Genomic DNA, 19,631 nt, shown 5'->3' on the forward strand with positions numbered 1-19,631 from the left:
AAGCTGGTTTTGCTTCCAGCCCACCATTCCCAGGCTGTTTTCTCAATGCTTGTTCTCTTTCAAAGAGTCTTTGAAGGGTGCTGGCCTGAAACTGCTCCCTTGTGTCACAATGCAGATAAATTGTCACTTTGCATGTTGTGTGAGAGTGCAAGTAAATAAATAACAGTCTCTTGTTAAATCCAGCTAGCCTGCTTGGCTTTTAGTCATGTCAGCCCTGAATTTCACGTCTGAACCAGACACGGTGCAGAGATGGATTTCCTTTGATATGTTCCTGAGTAACTCACCATTTAATTTAACTGAGCAGTTCCTTGTTCTCCTGTTCTGGAATGATGGATTGTGAAATACACTCCTTTAAATTAATCCGGGCACTTGACTTCTGTCAGCAGAGTGATCTTTCTCAGCGGTATGCTAAGTATGCTTTTAAAAAGTATGCTGAATATGAATGCTATGTGCTTGGTCGATGATTTAAGCATTTACACTTTCTAGACTTCACAGAAATAACAAAAGTGGCTTAGCAGCATTTTTTATAACCTTTCAAAAGTGATCATTCAAGTAACTTCAAAGGGACTTAAATGGATTTCTAAATATGATGATACAAGTGAGGGCAACTCCCCTCTCATCAGAAAGCCATCAATTGGAAATGTGGCTGAGCAAAAGCTTGTAAGACTTCTGATTGCAGGGCTTCCATAGATCATCCAGAAAGCTTTATATTGGAGCCATTAATGGTAAAATATTTAATGTGGGTGCTGTCACTGCTTATGCTGGCTTGGTGCTGGAAGGGAGCAGTCCATTTTTTTTCTCCCTTTTTACTATTCATTGTTCTTCAAAGATGAAGTGAAGTATTTCTGGGGAGGAGGAAAGAAGGAGCGTAGGAATACTGTGTATTTCCGTACCATCTCCTTTATAAGAACAGCAACATTTGTGGTGAAGCTGAGTAAATAATATTGATGTAAACCAACCCACCAGCTCCTGCCAGCCTGGATGCTCCCTCACTCCAGAGGTAAGGACTCTCTGTGTCACAGCAGGGGGTTTCATAGCATGCCCTGGGGCCAGCTGGAACCCAGCACTCTTGAACATGGGAAAACATGACAAATGCTGCTGTTACTGAACTGTGTCACGGTGTTTTCTGGGCAAAGGTAGAAGACAGTAAACTTCTGGTGATGTGTGAACTCAGCACATACTTGTCCATCAGTTCGTTCTTGGTGGGTTTGTGCCTATGGAGAATGATGCATCATTTGGCTGAAATCCAGGTTCCTGCTTTGCATGTTTAGTTTGTATGTGTTAGAATTTGACTGGAATCAGAAGGCCTGTCTCCTTTCACTTCACTACCAGTGGTGGTGGACATAGAGATGGTATCTTCTTTGCAGAACAGACTGAGAAGTTTTGTGTTGTACAAAACATACTAAGTTAATATTTTGGACAAAGTGAGAATGTGCACGTGCTAACATCCTGGTATTGTCAGGATAATGTGTGTTTTTCTTGATCTTTCTAAAGGCTTTTACATATGGAATGTAAACTTGCTTCCTTGACTAGGAAGACGAGGAGCCTTCCAAATTTTACTCTGTACCAGCCTGTGACATTTGTAGTGCTGTAAGTAAATTTTGTGTGTATTTGGTAATCAGAAGAGATGACACACATATTTTCTATGATTCTGACTTAACCAGCTTTATCTGTCTCGTTGCTTAAAAATAAACTGAAGAATTGAAGCCCACTTCTTTCTTTTTGTTAGCAGTCTCCCAGGACAACACACAATGTTGTGACCTGCCAATTCCACGTCTTGAAACAGCCTACACAGCCAACCCATCTAAGGAAAAATTATTTGGTTCAAGAATTGTGCCGTGCCTGGGCACAAATAAGACCTTAACCTCCTGTCACGATTAGGCTGGCACCGAGCTCTAATTCATTCTTAAGGAAGGACTGAATAGTAATAAAATCTGAAGGCAGCTAAGGCAAAACGTGATCTTTTGATCTGAAGTGTTCCTGTTAATGGGTTCCAGTTGTTTGGTAATTTTAGTCTCAGTATTTCTTCTCTGAGCATCATCCTCAAATCTGGAACGTGAAATAATGTTCTTTTGAGTTTGGAAGGTCTATAAAGACAAAGTAGTTTAATAACCAAGATGAAAGGCTTTGAAGTCTTCAAGCCTTACGGGCTCATCTTGATTTGTGGTGGAGTCTGGACAGTGGATGCATTTTATACCTGTCAGTTGGTAGTGGGCACCTTGTGATCAACTGCGGGTGTTATGGAGGATGCAGCCGTGTATCTTTAATGTACTTAAATGAGACTTAAAATCTAGTGGGGCTTTTGTCTCGTCTCCACGATGCTGTGTGACGTAGCACCAAGGCTCAGGTGGTCGCCAGATCTATGCCTGGATCTGGCAGTGCTTTGTCAGCCAGAACAGGTGCTGCCGGCTCTGCCAGGAGAGGAGCTGGGAACGGACGTTGCCAGCCATCCCAGCACAGAGCTGTGGCTTCAGTACTGGCTTCTTTGTTATTTCCTAAAATGAAAATCACAACTAAACCACAGTGAAGGTTTGGTGTCTCAGGCAATTGCTCTTTAAGCATTTAGTGCTCCATGCAGCAAATCCCATGTGAGACAAGCTAAGAGCCAGGATGCTTGCCAAGGCCTTTAAGCTGATATGAGCTGCAGCCACTTCGTAAACTGCTTCGGTGCTGCGCCCATTTTGAGCCAACCCAGCTTGAGGAGTCTTGACATTTCTGGATGTCTTCTAACCATGTAATGCTGATAGAAATGTTGTTTAAAAAGCTGCGAGTTATTTGACGCACTGTGTTTAAATAAGCAGCCTTGTGACGCCTGACAGCTGGGTGAGACGAGCGCTTTGGGGAAGGAAGAGGTCAGCACGAGTTATGTGCAGAGCTTCAACTCTGACAAGGGACATGTTGGATCCACAGCACAGAGAGCAAAGCCTGGGAGTGCAGTGCTAAAATGTTAGATGTTTAAAATGTTTGAAAAGCTGCAGTGGACTGTGTACTCTTATTTGAGTAAGCACTCAGTTTAGCATGAAGAGATTAAAACTGGTTACAAGGCATGGCTGAGATGCATTAGTGTGTTACAGAGCCCACCATCACCTTTGAATGTAGCTTTATGTTGCCTTTACGTTGATTTGAAGCCACCTCCAGACCTGTTGTAGGAACGAGGTGTGTGGTTAGGGCATCAGTGTCATCGTAGCAATGCTTTTCCACTTCTACAGAATTGCTCCAAAGAAAGTTATCTTAAAGCAGTGAGAATATTGATGTTTCTTGACTCTTGTAACAGTCCATATAGTGGTGGCAACTGGAGACCCTCTGTCTGCTTTGTACATTTGGAAAATGGATTTGCAAGTTGTTACTGCCGTTTCACAGTTTGCCTTTCATGTTCTGACTGCAGTCTTTTTCTTTTTTTTCTCTTTATTTTTTGTGTGCACCAGTTGCTTTATTTGAGTTCTCTTTTAATGTCCTCTTCATGTTCCAGTGTTCAAACTGTAATGCCAAAATGCATCTCTGCTTCTCTGACATCCCAGAGAATATATGTATATATATATATGTGTGCACATGTGTATGTCTATATGTGCACATAAATGTAGATATGTATTAGAAAAAATGCTGTTTTCTAGAAAGGTCTCAAAGATTTCAAAGATGTGTCTGTTGATGATGAGCTTGATCCAGCAAAACAGCAAATAACATAAGTTATATCATAAAATCAGTTCCTGGTCTGCAATGACAGATTTGGCTGGGATTAAGCAGTACTCTTTTTTTCTTTCTTTCTTGTTGACACATTCTTGGAATAGAATGGCAAACAAACATCAAATACCACTGGAAAGAGTTTCAGCCTATGGGGGGAATGCAGGCTGATCAGTCACTAATGAACAAACATTCTATGTTCATAGAGACCAGCAAATTTCCTGCCTATAAGAAGGAGCTGATCACTACAGGTTATTAATCTGAGCAAAACTGTGGGCTCACAAATGCTTGCAAATAACAAAGTAAGGGTGTGAATGTGGTCAAACCAAACAACTGTAAAGAACTCAAGCATTTGCAAAACCTCTTTAGTTCTGCATTTTATCAGGATTTCAATCCGCTTTTACTAGTTTAATAATCAGTTCAATCAATTACTTATAACTGAAGTTTCTCTACTCCACTGCTTCTCTAATAGTGGTTCTCCTATTCACAAGAACCGCTGTACCCAGCTCTGCTGTAACAGGATTACAAGTTCCTTTGCACCACGTTGCTCCCATTGGTGGCAAAACCCCACTAGTGGTAATAATGCTGCACCACCAATTCCAAAACAGCGATATTTGGGTGTCTTGTTAACTCTGACACTTGCTTAGATGGAAAAGGAAGTTGTTCAGGGAGACCAGATGATGCCATAGATGGTGGCTCTTCAGCCTTTGTCCGTGGGGAAATACTTTGGATTTTCTTTGTTTGGAAGCTTTTGGTTTTGTTAGACTTATTAATTTTATTTGATTACTTCCTACATTAAGTCATCACGTTTGTTAATTTTCTTCTGTGGAACTGACAATTCTTCCCCACTGCCTCAACTATCCATTTCTCTCTTTTAATTGCTGTCTGAATGAATTATCTGTGTGTTCTGCATTGTATTATGTATTTCTTCCCAATCAGTTTAACCCGAATCATGCAGCTTTTCTCTGGCCATCTGAAAAAGACAAATGATGAGCTCTTTTTATTAGAAAAGCAAAAGTGAAACGCTCTCTCTGTATGTATACTCCCAAAATAGAAGCACTCAATGTTGAGGTGAAAGTTCATCTCGGAGAAAGAGATGCCTGGAACACTCAGCCGGGTTGTACACACCTTCTCAGACTCAGGACACCAAACTCATCAGGTGATGGCAACTGCAATAATATCAGTACATTTTCATCTTCATCGAGGTGTTCTGTGCAGCTAGGTGCTACTCAGTGGAAGAAAGGATTTTGCAACTTTTAGCTATACCGGTTGTTTTCATCCACTCCTTTTCACGGGAAACAGACTTCAAGATGCATGCCATTTTGCAACTCTCTTACTGCATTTTCACTTTCCTAATGCTGGCACTGAGGTGGGATCTACAGCCAAGTTGGAGTCTATTGCTTCTTGCAGAGCTGTTTTGTTATACTCTCAATTGTGGTGTTCTACATCTTGGCCGGAGTCAAAGCTGGCCATGTGAAAGCATCTGGAGACAGCAGTCTCCATGCCAAAATCTTCAGTATGAAGGCAGTTCTATACCCTTGTGAAGAAATCTTTTAGTTTCTTTATGCCTCCTGCTGTTAAGATATGCAAACATCTTTCCCTCTGGGAAGTAAAAGAAAGCATCCAGGATCTTTGTGCTGCAAAGACAAGAGCCTGGTCTCTTAATATTCCCTGTGTTAAAGAAGTCTTCAAAATTCACGGTTTAATTTGTTAAGACTGGTCTTTGTTGAAATGAGGTCATTCCTTTAAACGTGTGCTTGTGTGTATTTGTATCAACATAGGAAAACATAACCTTCTACTTACTGGTGCTGCTCCCCTGTAGAGGTGCTGACTGTGGCACCAGGCTCCAGGTCCTTATGCATTTATTGCCACGTGCTATTGTTATTTTGCACAGGTGTTGAGATCCCCCTCTGGGCTTTATACTCTCATCTCCTTGGTAGTGGAAGACGCAAACTTGACAAAATGGCTCTGATTTTCCTTCCCCACAAGCACCAAAATAGTCAAGAGAACCCTGGAGGCCTGAGCGTCTTCAAGATATTTTGCCAGTTCACAGCTATTTATTTTGCTGGCGGAGAAAGAAAATAGATGGAAATTATTTTGTTTCAGCAGCTCAGAAACAAGATGTGGGGCTTCTTGTCCAGCTTGATTCCTTGGCCCACTTTTGGGCATTTCTTATTGCAAAAGATTTTTCCGTTTCCATAAGCACCTCTACTTACAGTCATTCCTCCCTCTGTTGTCATAAAAGTTTGTGTATTTGTTACCATCAAGAAAGAGTGTTGTATTTCAGTTGCAATCAAATGTGGCTGTGCAGAGGGAGCTTGTGGCTGCCTTCTAGAGACTACTGCATTTCTTTGGGGCCCAGGAAGAATTCTTGTTTTAATTAGAAAATTCTTGCTTATATATTGCATTCAATCCATTTCTTTTTTTTTTTTTTTTCCTCCCATATATATATATTATTTTAATGTTCCAGAATGCAAGAGCCTTAACATCACACATTGTTCTACAGAGTTTTATAGACACTGGAGTGGTTCATAGAGTTTGAATCATCTTATAGTCACTGTGGATTGCTACAGTAATTATGTCTGTCCTGTCTAACTGTAATGCCTTACAGTTCAGGAGCTATCAAATTAGTAGTGATTTAAGCTAACTTCCAGGGAAGTAACATCAAATGTTCTAGTTCTTCTGAGACCAGCCTGCACAGTGCTCTGTGCCTTGTTTCACTGTCCCTGCACAAATGCTGTTCAGGTTGCAAAGGCTGGTCGTGCCCTTCTAATAGAGATTCTTCATTTTGTATGTCTCAGCTTAAAAATCAGAACTAAGGAAAACCTGGTGTTATGCATGACACAGCACAGGCAAGATGCTTTTTTCACACTATTTGCTTCTGTAATACAGGTTTATTGATGTTGGCTGTGCTGGAAGCAAGCAATTACCCAAGCTGTTACCTATAGCTCCTCCTAAGTATTTTACATGGAATTTATCTCAGTCCCTGTAAAACACCTCAACAGAATGCTGCACCTGCTGCTGTTGGACAGCCTGCAGGAGCAAAGCATGGAGAAGCACTGGGTCTGGAACTGCAGGGAGTTTTATCTCTGGTCTGCTTGGAGAATACTGATCAAGCGTGCTTTTAGAAATTGAGGTTCATTCCCATTTCCCCTAAAGTCAATGGCAGTTAGACACCTAAGTTTGTTGAGTCCCTTGAAATTCACATGGAGCAAACAGTACTTCCTCTAACTTATGTAGAAGGAATTAAAAGATCAGCAAACGCTGACAAGCTGGTTAATGTGATCTGCAAAGAAAATGCCTTTAGACTTATCTGGGTCCCAGAAACTGACAAGGGAGGCTAATGACATGGATCTGAGTAAAGATCCTAATGGTGGCTTGGGAATCCCAGTAATCAGCTGGGGAAGCTAATGCCAAGGAGCTGTATAAAGATGCAATTAAGCTCACTGCAAAGTCTGGGGATAGATTGCACTTCTCTCAGCTGTGATAACTGAGGAGTTGGCTGTGACTCCAAAACAACAGCATGACAGTAAAGTAGGAAACAAAGGCCAGATATCTCACTGTTTTCATTTCCAGATGTACGTATTTATTGTCTGTACAGAGCCTAAATTACCCTGGCAAAATTCCAAGCAAGGATGCTTTCGCTCTTTCTCTGGTGGGTTAATAAAGTGCAATTAGTCTTTGCTGTGTTACACTGTATGGAGGACTGCTGGCTGTTGATTAGGAGGAGGCTGAGCAGGGCGATGGTTTGGGACTGCTGGAGGAGGGAGGCAGTGGCACTGGCTGGGCTGAAGCAGTCTGCTTTCATCTCCAATAAAATGGGTTTCAAGGAGGGGTGCCTGGGCGTCCTCTTGTCTGTTGCTGCTGTAGCAGGATGAGCACTGTGTGGAAAAAATCTTCCCATGTAATCAGAGATTGGGGAAGGGCAGAATTCTTTGGACTTTTTTCCAGTTGTCTTCCAGATTGGGGTAATATATAATAATAATTAAAAAAAAAAAAAAAAGAATCAGTTATCTTGCCTGTTCTGCCTGTGCTTGCATGGCATAGGGAGGAGCAGAAGTGCCTTGTGAACTTGCCTTGTTGAGCAAATCCATTATTTCTCACAAGCACAGAACTGCAAAAACTGCAAAAAAGTTGGAAAGTAGGGTGCTGGGGTAACTGATGGCAAGGTGCTGTCAGTAGCAAGAAACCTCTCCTTGGTATGGGCTTGGGGGAGATTCAAATCCCTCTGAGGTGGGTTGAGAACTGGCTGACTGGCAGAGCACAGAGGGTTGTCATTGGCGGTGCAGAGTCTGGTTGGAGACCTGTAACCAGCGGTGTTCCCCAGGGGTCGGTGCTGGGACCGGTCCTGTTCAACATCTTCATCAATGACCTTGATGAGGGGATAGTGGCCACCCTCAGCAAGTTTGCTGATGATACGAAGTTGGGAGGGTTGGCTGACACACCCAAAGGCTGTGCTGCCATTCAGCGAGACCTGGACAGGCTGGAGAGCTGGGCAGTAAGGAACCAGATGAGGTTTAACAAAAGCAAGTGTAGAGTCTTGCACCTAGGGAGGAATAATTGCATGCACTGGTACAGGTTGGGGGATGACCTGCTGGAGAGGAGCTCTGTGGAGAGGGACCTGGGTGTCCTGGTGGACGACAGGTTGGCCATGAGCCAGCAGTGTGCCCTTGTGGCCAAAAAGGCCAATGGCATTCTGGGGTGCATTAAAAGGAGCGTGGCCAGCAGGTCGAGGGAGGTGATCCTCCCCCTCTACTCTGCCCTGGTAAGGCCTCATCTGGAGTACTGTGTCCAGTTCTGGGCTCCCCAGTACAAAAAAGACAGGGATCTCTTGGAAAGAGTCCAGCGGAGAGCCACAAAGATGGTGAAGGGCCTGGAGCATCTCCCCTATGAAGAAAGGCTGAGTGATCTGGGTCTGTTTAGCCTTGAGAAGAGAAGACTGAGAGGGGACCTGATCCAGGTCTATAAATATCTGAGGTGTGGGGGGCAAAGTGGCGAGGCCAGACTGTTTTCAGCAGTGTGCAGAGACAGGACAAGGGGAAATGGCCAGAAGTTGGAGCATAGGAAGTTCCGCACCAGTGTGCGCAAGAACTTCTTTACGGTGAGGTGACGGAGCACTGGAACAGGCTGCCCAGGGAGGTTGTGGAGTCTCCTTCTCTGGAGATATTCAAGACCCGCCTGGACGCCTACCTGTGCGACCTGGTGTAGGGAACCTGCTTTGGCAGGGGGGTTGGACTCGATGATCTCTGGAGGTCCCTTCCAACCCCTACGATTCTGTGATGAATTAAGACCTCACCACCATTCAAAAATGGAAGACTGTATTGTGATGGGACAAGGGGAAATGACTTCAGATGAAAAGAGGGGGATTTAAATTGGGCAAACAGAAGTTGTTTACAGTAAGGGAGGTGAGGCACTGGCAGAGGCTGCCCAGAGACATGGTGGATGCCCTGTCCTTGGAGACATTCCAGGTCAGGCTGGATGGGGTTCTAAGCAGCCTGACCCAGCGGAGGTGTCCCTGTTCATTGCAGGGAGCTGGACTGGGTGACCTGTAAGGATTCCTTTCAACTCTAAGAATTCTTTGATTGGCTGAAGGTGGAGGTATTACATCTACCACAACTTTTATAAATACTCTGAAAAATTAGTTTAAAGATAAGAGAGCAAGTCAGACCCCAGTGTGAAGCACATTCACGGCAAGGATTCCTACAGGGCTGGGCAGCCTGGCCCCATGCCTTGCCCCACGTGTGCCCACCACTGCCCCTTCTTCTTATGGAAGGGGCCACCTCTAGGTGTGAAAATATTGTATTTTCTGTCCTACTCATAGCTGGTGTCACTGCTAGCCACAAAATATTTGTTTGCATCTTCTTGTTCTCATCACAACTTGGGTTTTGGTTTGCTCTAAAAAGAGTGTCATCCATCTAGAGTGTTGGGGAGTAGCAAGCAGAGCTGAGCATGAGACTGCTGGGCTTTATTTCCACAGGCTGACCCATGTGCAAACCTCAGATTGCTGAGCTTTATACTGGTCCTTCTCCTGGCTCCTATCAGCAGGTTTGCTCTCTGTTGTGGTTTTCTCTGTGAGTATAAAGCTTGTGTTTTGTCAGCCCCCTGCCTTTGTATTCAGTAAGTGCTGCGTTTTGGTAAAGACTGTGATAAATTACAGTGTTGGGTATAATAATAAATGTTAGTATAGTATATATAGGCCATTGAGGAATAGATCAGATTTGGTTCTGTCTTTTAAATGCGCTTTTATAACAGTCCTTTGAAAGGAGTCTTTGCCTTTTGGTCCATGTCTGTTCTGACAAGTGCTGCAGTACACGAGGATGTAAAAAAAAGTATGCAGCATGGGATTCCTCTCCTTCAACAGACCCAAGAGCTGCCAGTCTCTGCCGAATTAAAGCCTTCTGGCATGCAGTCATGTAAACATGTTTATGTTTTTGAGGCATCTGTTGAGTGTTCTGTGAAGTTACATTCTGCTCTTGCTCCTGTGGGAACGGTAAAGCATTGGCCATAGGGTTCTATGAATTGTCAGAAAGTGAGCAGTTAATTCTTGACATCTGCTATGCTGGAGCGACTGCCAAGTCGAGTGGGAAGTTGGCAAGGAAATAAATATTGATGGGCCCTAGCAACAGGTACTCCTGAGAACCCTTGTTCTGGGAATGCTCAGGCAGAGTCCACGTTATTAATGTTGTGATAGGATTTAAGGCCTATTTATAGGGTTTGTCTGTGTCTTATCAGCTCAGAGTGCACAAATGGTCTTTGCTGTACGAGGGCTCTGGTGCATTTCAAGTGCGTGCTTATAACTGAACTCTCACGTTTGATGTCTATCCTATGTCAGAACCACTACTACAGAGATATGTGCATGTAAACGCGTTGGATGCAATAAGTTCTTTCTCTTAGTAGTATACTGACGATACATTCGTGTACAAGGTCCTTTGGGAATCCTCCGGATGAAACTAGCTTGTGTATTCTGTAAAAGCATTACTCGTGAGCCTGTAAGTGAGCAATGTTATGTTCTCATTGCAGAACTTGAAGCCAGAGAAGCCTGTGCCTGGCTGCGAGCCGCCGGCTTTCCCCAGTATGCCCAGCTGTTTGAAGGTATGATCCCAAAGAGCAGCTGATACTGAGCTTAAGTTGAACTGCTAATATGAATAATCTTTCAGAACCTGGCACTCCTGATGGGAGCACTTCCAAATTCTGCAGTATCTTCATGCAAACCTATAGAAAGCGTGCAGCATGGTGCGTGTCGTTGCAGGAGTGACACCTTATTGAGGCTGGCATGGCCTCAGGGGAATTCTGCAAAGGACCAGAGCTTTTCTGGTTGAGGTTAGAATGTGACTTCTGCTTCTGTGATGTTCTGTTGCTTATAATTTGCTTGGTCTCTTCCTTGGAGCATCATTTATTGTCTGACACACAGAAAATTTGTCAAAATTGATTTCTTTAGCCTGTGCTAAACCTGTGGCAAAATTCCCTGCCATCGTAATTCAAATTTCAGCTCCAACCTTTTGGTTTGCAGATATGCAGTTTCCTATTGACATAAGGACCGTGAGGAAAGACCATGAATTTTTAGATGGAGATGCAATCGAATCACTGTTCAGGTAAATGTTACTCTTGGATCATCTTTAACACCTGCAGGTTCCACTAGGCATTTGTCACTCAGCTGTTCCTAGCTTGGTTTGTGTCAGAGTATGACAGTGTCACCGATGCTGTGACTGTATGGGGCATAACTGACTCTGCAGGCTTTAATTAAAATGTTGGATAATAACTCCTTCCAAGGATTTGGCTTCACAGCCTCATTTTTTATATTCTTTTAAGAAGTCAGCACGGTGTTCTTTCATTTTCAGAATCTTGAATCAGTTTTTCACAGTCGATCCTTAAAGCTCATTATAAGATTTTTTTTAATACAAGTGCAACTGATTAAGTACAGTCCTCTTTAGTTTTGAATGTCACAGGTTAGTGCTGTCAATGTTAGCGGGCACAGGTTGGGCCAAAACATATGGAGAACATCTGGCTGTGCACCAGTCTTTGGCACCAATAACATTGACTCAGTTTAGAAGCTTGCTACTAGTTTGGAGCATGTTGGTTTTTGAGGAAAAAAAATAGATTAAATTCAACTCTTTTTCTTCTACCCTAGACGGCTGAACACGTTGAATAAGTGTGCATTGATGGAAGTGGAAATAAACTGTCAGAGGAACCAGGTATGTTTGCAAATACGGTTAATTTTCTCAGTAAAAAGGTGATTAACTGTTATATTAAAATACTTTTTTCAAGAGTGTGTGAAGGATTGCTTGTTGCCAGACACTCACCCGGTGTGTGGGCAACACAGCAAACGCGGCACCTGGGGAAATGTTTGGTGTGGCTGAGGTCTCCAAGAGGGTGTGTCATAGTCCCGCAGCCAAGTGGATCTCTACCTGAGAGTTGTGGTCACTGAAGCATGAAGAAGTGTTTGATTTGTTTGTCTTTGGGTAAAAATACTTGGCCAAATCTTCTGGATTTGTTGCAAAACTGAATTTTTCATCCCGAGATCAAATCTGCCATCTTTTCCTATGGTAAACTTAGCAGGCTTGTCAGCATGCTGGGGTGTAGTTTGTCACCATGGTTTTCAACTACCAGAGCAGAGCTCAGGGCAGACCTTTGGTAACTGAATGTTTGTTTCCATATGTAAGTTTTGGAGGTAGGCAGTCTTGGTTTGTTTATGTTTTCCGATAATATAATGTTTTCAAAACTGCCCTTGAAATGTACTTTTTTTTCTCCCAAGAGTGACGACTCCGATGATGACGAACCTTGTGCAATAAGTAATAAATGGGCGTATGAGCGATGCAGCCAGAAATGGTTTCGCCTTGAGAGCCTGGAAGATTCCACAGAAGGTGCTGGTGCATCCCTCCCAGGCAGCCCAATGCTGAAGAGCACTGGCAATGAAGACAGAGCCCTTTTGGACCATGGTGACAAACACGATGTGTCGTCAATTCATAGCACTAGCAGTGGTGACAGCGATGCTGTTACCTCCCCGAAGTCTTTTGAAGACATGGAAACCAGCCCGAGTTCCTCCAGTAGAGTCGCTTCACTGGAATCTGCCTTTAGTTGTTCACCTCCCCCCAGTGAATGTTTAAATGCCACCAATGAGAAGAAGCTTTGGGATAAGTCACCGTACAAAAAGAGGAAGAGCCTTCTAAAGAAAATGGAGAAGTTGCACTTAAGGAGCAGCAACTTAAGGAGTGGTCAGTCGAAGGCCAAACCCATCATAAGTGAACCTTTCCTTCTGGAAGGACTTAATGAGGAGAAGATGAAGATGCTTAATTGTGTAAATATCGCTGACCTCCCTGGCATCCAAACGAAGAACAATTCTTCCTGTTCTCCTCCTAGCTGCAGTAGCAACAATAAGTTTGAAAGCAGCAGGACAGTGAGCACTGCCCGTCCTCTTAAAAAACCAGACAGCTGCTGTGAAAGAAAGGAGAGGTGTGCTGAGGACTTGGAGTCTGGCAAATTCCTGCTGTGGAGTGATGTATCTCAGAGAAACCTAAACGATGAAGTAGAGTTGCAAACAAACCTGATGTTTCAAGTACCACACGGCCACAAACCTGGCACTTTCCCCAAAGCCCTTATGAAAAGTCCCGTCTCTCCAGGAGATGACTCTCCTGACAGCTGGAGAACTGGCTGCAGGAGGGGCCAGAGCAGAAGCAGGTCCAAGGACTCCAGAGCCTCCAGCAGCCCCATCTCGCGCACAGATAACAGGCTGAGTGTGTATGACAACATACCTAATGTTGAACTTGATAAGCTGGAGGCAGCAGAAGTTGGAGATGACGATGTTTTTTCAGAACTGAACAGTGTTATAGAAGATGTCAAGGGTCTCAGAAAGCTGGTTGATCAGTGGGCGGAGAAGTTCTCAGATGATGGGTATTTGGACTTATCCAGTGACTTTACGGCTCTGTATCCATCCTCACCTACAGAAATCTGTCTTGACACAGAGCACTCGGAAGTTAAGAAAGTAGCTGTGCTGTCCTCTGAGGGAGAGGACAGCTGTGAGCTGGGAAAGGAGCTCGGCTCTACAGAGCTGCCGTTCATAACAGACCCTACAAAGACCAACAGGTCAGTCATCCTTGGGTTTCCCTATTAAAACACCCTTCTAGAAGCTTTCCCTGTTGATTCTCTCCACTGAAAATGTAATTGTTATTCCAGAACAAAATGTACTTAAGGGAGGCTATTCTGGGTGTTGTAGTCTCTGCACTGGTGGTGCTAAGCACTTCTGTGCTGTAGGGAGCACGAGGTCTACTTACGCCTGCTCTGATCGTGTTGGAAGCAGGGCTCTCGTGATCTCAGGTTGGGAAGTAGGAAGAAGTTATTCTCAGGAAGAATGGTAATGCAGTGGCATAGCTGCCCAGGGAGGTGGTGGGGTCACCGTCCTGGAGGTGTTCGAGAGCTGTGGAGATGTGGCATTGAGTGACACGGTGAGCGTGGTGGGGGTGGGTTGGTGCTTATACTAGATGATTTTAGAGGTCTTTTCTGACCTTAATGATTTTATGACTCTATTAATACTTGGATATTTTGAGTTGGTTTGCTGTGCTTCTTACTGAAACCTTCAGTGCAGCTATAGAGAGAAGCACTTTGTTTGAAAGTGACTGACCACAAGTTGTTTGGGAACCATAGGTTGTGTTGAGTATTAGTAGGGGTTTCACAAAAGCAAGCAGAAAGCTAAGAGGGACAATGGGAAGAGTCCTTTGGCATGACCAACACTTATCCTGTAGGCACAGGAAGCAAAATGGGTCTGTGGAAGACAGCAGGAAGCTGGAGGGCTTTTCCATGCAGGCTGACGGTCCATCGGCTGCCCAGCTGGCCCGGGCACAGAAGCTGGCACTGCTGAAACTCACTGCTGTCATGGACAGATACTCCCCTTCCAGTAAGCAGGGCTGGAACTGGTAAGTAGTCTGTTTAAGCAAACGGTGTTGGAAAGAGAGGATTTAAAGCAAGCAGGTGAATTTCCTTGTCGGACTAGGTGACACTGTCCACAGTGAAGAACTTCATCCTGCTAAATCAGTGCTGCTTTGTGCTTATTGTGGTGGCTCCAGCATTTTATCTGCTGTGGACAAAACGTCTGTTTCTCACTGATGGTCACAGTGTCACTGGTTTCAGAGCACTCTGTAGCTTCTCTCTGAATCTTCCTGTGTTTGGGGCTGTGACAGAGGTGCTTGGCAGAGACTGCAGGACCAGAGGCGAGTGCGGGCTGGGTAGAGCTGTGCTGGAGAGCTGTTAAGTTAGATGTGCTGGTTTTTGTTTTCAGGACTATACCAAAGTCAAAAAAAATAAAAGCCTCTGACTACAAGGACAAAAATGTCTTTGGGGTCCCCTTGCTGCTGAACGTTCAGCGAACAAACCACCCGCTGCCTATCGGCATCCTGCAGGCGCTGGATTATTTAAGAAGCCACTTTCTCGACCAGGTATGAACTGAGGATGTGCCACTAAGCAGAGAGACAACACTCTCCGTCATGGTATGCCTGGGGGGATTAGCCATGCTGCTTCCATTGGTACCAGACTATCTTGGTGTTAAGTCCTGCTACCATAGGACTTGATCTATCAAAAGGAAAGGGAGGGAGCAATGATTTTGTGTTGAGGTTTGAGTCCTGATGACTGTAACATTTTCTTTTTCCTTGGAGGTTGGCCTGTTCCGCAAATCTGGTGTTAGATCCAGGATCCTGTCCTTAAGAGAAATGAATGAAACCAGCTCGAACAGTGTGTGCTACGAAGGGCAGTCAGCCTTTGATGTGGCAGACATGGTGAAGCAGTATTTCCGAGACCTACCTGAGCCCATATTTACCAGCAGGCTCTGTGAATCCTTCCTCCACATCTACCAATGTAGGTAACAAAAGCTTTGGCTTTCCAATTCCTTGAGTATCTTATGCTCCTTTAGTACTTGGCTGTATAAAGCTGGACAGACTGGGACTGGTGCTACGATGTTATTTTAGTGTCAGACAGTCAGATGAGTCGGGGCCTGACTGAAAAGACAACTTCAGTGCTGTTACTTGGGCTGCAAGTAGGGCCAGCTCTGTATGTGCACTGGCATGACGTTGAAGAAAAACTACAAGTAGTGCACCAGCACTGGGGAATGTGTGTATTGCCAAGTGGTGGGCAAACGCTGTACACGTGCTGTGATGGTGATAGCAGCCTTCGTGCTGGGAGCTGGAAAGAAAAGGCAAGGCGTGAACCTATGTTTTCAGTGCCCTGCTTGGCATGCCTCTGATGGATGCTGCCTTGCAATCATGTGCGATTTCCCTTGCTTTCTGTTTCCAGATGTGCCAAAGGACCAGCAGCTGCAGGCTGTCCAGGCTGCCATTCTCCTTCTGCCAAAGGAGAACCGAGAAGCCTTGAAAATTCTCCTGTTCTTCCTACGTGATGTGGTTGCGTGTGTAGAGGAAAACCAAATGACCCCAACCAACATTGCTGTCTGTCTCGCCCCGTCGCTCTTCCACCTCAACACCCTCAGACGGGACAGTTCCTCCTCCTCCACTCGGTATTTCATCCTGCTAAGCACTGCTGCTTGCAGTAGCATTTTGGTGTAGCTGTCCCAGACTGAGTGCTTTAAGGGGGGGGGCGGAGAGAGGTGGGTTTGGTGCAGATGTGGGAGCTGCCTTCAGTTCAGGCTGAGCGCAGGCAATGTGCCCCTCCTGTCCTGCTGCTGGTGAGCAGGGCAGCACATCCCTGGGACACAGGGGTGCCCCTGTGCCCACTGCCTGTGTTACTGTGGGGTGCGCGGGGCCTCCAGCAGCTGCTATCACTCGTTCCTCTGGGTGATAAGGGATTGTTTCTGCCAAACAGAGCCATGGGGATCCTGCACGTTTATCTCTATAAGTAGAAGTTATGCTGTCTGGGTTGCATAACATCTCCTGCTCCTACGTGTGGAGAGGAAGGTGCCCTTGGTCCAAAGCAGGCAAATGAAATCTCAGAGAGCATTCCACCTTATCTATGCTCCTGAGGCACAGCTGTTTGTTTGCTCTGCTCTGTGCCCCTGCGTGTGGACAGGCATGTCTCAGGGCATGGATGCTTTGAGGGTAGCACAGTGCCCAGCAGCAGAGCTACTTGTCACCCCACAGGTGACTTAAAGAGTGGGGCTGTACTCAGAGTGAAGCAGGAGCACAGGGCAGCTGCTCCTCCCAGCTGCAGGTACCTGTGAGCACCTCCGGGCTTCACTTCAACATTCCTCTGAAATATCAGGATCAGAAGGAGAATCTGAGCTTTCCCTTTGCTGTCACTGTGCAGAAGGGGGTTCCTTTGAACCCTTGGAGTTGCTGTAGCCAGGCATTAATGCTGCAGAGCAGGGTTCAGACTTCAAAGCACAGGGCAGGGCTGCCTTTGATGCGCAGCTGAGGACTTGATCTCCCAATGGATTTTGGAGCCGTTTGGCAGGAATGCACATAGATAAGTGACAGAAGCCAGGATTAATTCTGTCATATAGTGATTTTGAAGAGGGGACTGTTTCTGAAAGGGGTGCAGTGTGGTCCTTGTGGATGTTGTAGGTCTCAGAGAAGCACAGCAGCTGCAGGCTGCACACAGAGCAGTTGGGTTACGGCCATCTGTGGCTGTGTGTGATGTGATCTGGTACGCGAGTGCTGTGCACTCTCTCTCCTGAGCAGAGGTGTTCCATGTTGGCCCTGCCTCGGTTGCAGTCAGGGACCCCCAGCAGGGGTAATGCAGTGATGCCATGTAAGCCTTGCACGGTACCTCTGATCCCACACAGCCTCTTGCTCACTACCCTTTTTTCCTTTCCCATCCACAGATCGAGCCAGAGGAAGTGCAGCCTGGGGAAGCCGGACCAGAGGGAGCTGAGCGAGAACCTGGCAGCCACGCAGGGCTTGGCCCACATGATAACAGAGTGCAACAGGCTCTTCCAGGTATGGTGCTTGCTGTCACACTGCAAAAGCAGGGGTTTGCTGCCCTGGGCTTGGGGCCAGCTTGGTGTTTGTGCTGTTGAGGGCTGCCCCCTTCCCACTGGTGCCTGTGGGGCAGAGGCTGCCATAATGCTCTGGGGGGAGGTCTCAGCCAGGGCTGATGCTCCCATCTGGAAGCTGGCAAGAGATGAAGCTTTGTGCTGGAACTTGGTTGTAGTGACAGCCATGCTTGTGTCTGGCCACAGCCCCTCATCTCCCCCCCATTAATTTGCATATGGATCTTAACCCACAGGCTGACTTCCCAGCTTGACCTTGGCCTTTCCTTGTTATTATGGACTTTGCTGGCACTCACTGGACTGGGACTCACACTGGCTGCTATCACCGATCCTGAGCCTGCTCTGTTGGCTGCTGCCCCACCTCCCTGGCACACTCAGCACTCCTCAACACGGATGTCCCCGATGATCTGCACTTGGGGCTGACCCTGTTTTCCACTATTGTCTGCTGCCACACTCTCAGGTACTGGGGGATGGGGTGGCTTGTTCTGCAGCCTTGTCACAACCGATTCCCAGTCCCCTTATCCCAGGGAGCCCTTGGTGCATCCCATCATTCAGCTCTGGCGTTTTTTCTTGCACATGGCCCTTAGCAGTATGGAGCCCTGCAGCCACTGCCAGGGAGGGGTGTCCTGATCTCTCTCCTCGCTCTCAGTCCCAGCCCTACTGGATTGCCCCAGAGCTACCCTTGGGCCAGGAGACATCCTGCACCTTCCTGCTATGACTGGTGCACTGTGAGGGGCTGTGACCTTCTGGGAGAGGGGCCTGGTGCTGGCAACTGGGGACAGCAGAGCCAGGGTTGTTCCCTTTCCTGATGGTGGACCTCTACCTGGATTGGGACCTGCTCAGCCAGACCCATGCCTTTTTCACTAGAACACGCCTGACCCTGGCTGCTGTCTCTAACCAGACCCTGCCTGGCTTGGCCTTGTTATCCACAGCTGGTGCTGGAACTTGTGCTCAGCTGCCAAGCACTGCTCAGGTACTGTGGGATGGCAATGGGGCCCTGCTCAGCCTTCTGAGGCAGGACAGTTCTGCCACAGGATGGGGGCAGCTGTAGGAGGTGATACTCACAAACATTTGTATCAGCAAGCAGGTAAACCAAGTGAGACACCCACTGTCACAGTCCTTGCAGAGGATGGCACAGGGGAAATGCCTGTGCCTGCTGCCAGTAGTGTTCAAAGTCCCCTGAGGCCTCAAGCACCTTTGCTGGTTTATCTCTCCTGCACCTGATCTCTCCTTTTGCTTTGGGTTTGTTGGAAGGTGCAGTAACAGGGAAAGCAGCATGGAGTTCCCGTTTTGCCAGCTGTGAGGACTCTACTAGTAGAACTGCCCTAAGCTTGTGCAGACTTAGCAGAACAGTGTGGCTGCATGCATGCAGCTTAGCAGCTGGGCTCTGAGGGCAGGAAACCACTGCTTGGCTGGATCCTAGTACAGGGCTCTTGCAAGGCATTGTGGAGTGTTCTTGCAGGTGGATCCCTCAGTGGTCTCCACTGACCTGCTAAGTGTCAATTCACAGCCTCCTGCTGTTTAAAGCTTTCTCTGAGAGGGGTTGGAGTCAGGGTGCCCCAGCAGGGGTAATGCAGCGATGCCATGTGAGCCTTGCATAGCACCCCTGATCCCACTCAGTCTCTTGCTCATTATCTTTTCCTTCCCCATCCACAGATCAAGCCAGAGAAGAGCTTGACCTCTTCTGCAGCTACAAGTGTGCAGCCCTATCAGTTCACTAACACCTTCCATGCAGTGAGCACCCTGAGCACCCACCCCGCACTGAGCTGAGGGCAGTGAAAGGCACCATCAAACATCAGGTGCACCTTGCAGATGCCTTGTATTTCTTATTTCTCAAACTCCAGGATAAAGAGTAGAGCCATGGGGATTCAGTTCCTGTGACCAGAAATGCTCTGAGCTGTGCCCACAGCACCCGCTGCTGCCTCTGGACCTGAGTGCTTCTGCACTCACTCTTCAGTTCCCTTCCCTTTCCCTCTCTAGGTGCTGCTCCCCTACAGCACTTTCCCTTGCCAGAACCCCCTGCCAT

At 46.4% G+C, this 19,631-nt stretch overlaps 1 protein-coding gene across 3 annotated transcripts in view; it reads left to right on the forward strand.

Moving 5' to 3' along the window:
* LOC116231992 (rho GTPase-activating protein 7-like) overlaps positions 1 to 19,547 on the forward strand; it is a 29,658-nt gene extending 10,111 nt beyond the window's left edge. Inside the window, exons 2-12 of one of the 3 annotated variants that reach the window (XR_016471236.1) lie at positions 10,699 to 10,770; positions 11,189 to 11,270; positions 11,807 to 11,870; positions 12,431 to 13,758; positions 14,415 to 14,585; positions 14,948 to 15,104; positions 15,321 to 15,519; positions 15,955 to 16,174; positions 17,438 to 17,552; positions 17,842 to 18,065; positions 19,262 to 19,398. Coding sequence is in view for 2 of the 3 variants with exons in the window: in XM_090150631.1 (XP_090006757.1) it covers positions 10,699 to 10,770; positions 11,189 to 11,270; positions 11,807 to 11,870; positions 12,431 to 13,758; positions 14,415 to 14,585; positions 14,948 to 15,104; positions 15,321 to 15,519; positions 15,955 to 16,174; positions 17,438 to 17,552; positions 19,262 to 19,375 (2,522 nt within the window). In the remaining variant the exon portion in view is untranslated. Of the gene's footprint in view, positions 1 to 10,698; positions 10,771 to 11,188; positions 11,271 to 11,806; positions 11,871 to 12,430; positions 13,759 to 14,414; positions 14,586 to 14,947; positions 15,105 to 15,320; positions 15,520 to 15,954; positions 16,175 to 17,437; positions 17,553 to 17,841 lie in introns of all 3 variants that reach the window. The other 2 variants (XM_090150631.1, XM_031598032.2) reach the window with 2 other exon arrangements.
* Positions 19,548 to 19,631: the final 84 nt, after the last annotated feature.

This window comes from Phasianus colchicus, chromosome 15 (assembly GCF_987193195.1).
Source record: "Phasianus colchicus chromosome 15, bPhaCol1.hap1.1, whole genome shotgun sequence".
In the NCBI taxonomy this organism is placed as follows: Eukaryota; Metazoa; Chordata; class Aves; order Galliformes; family Phasianidae; genus Phasianus; species Phasianus colchicus.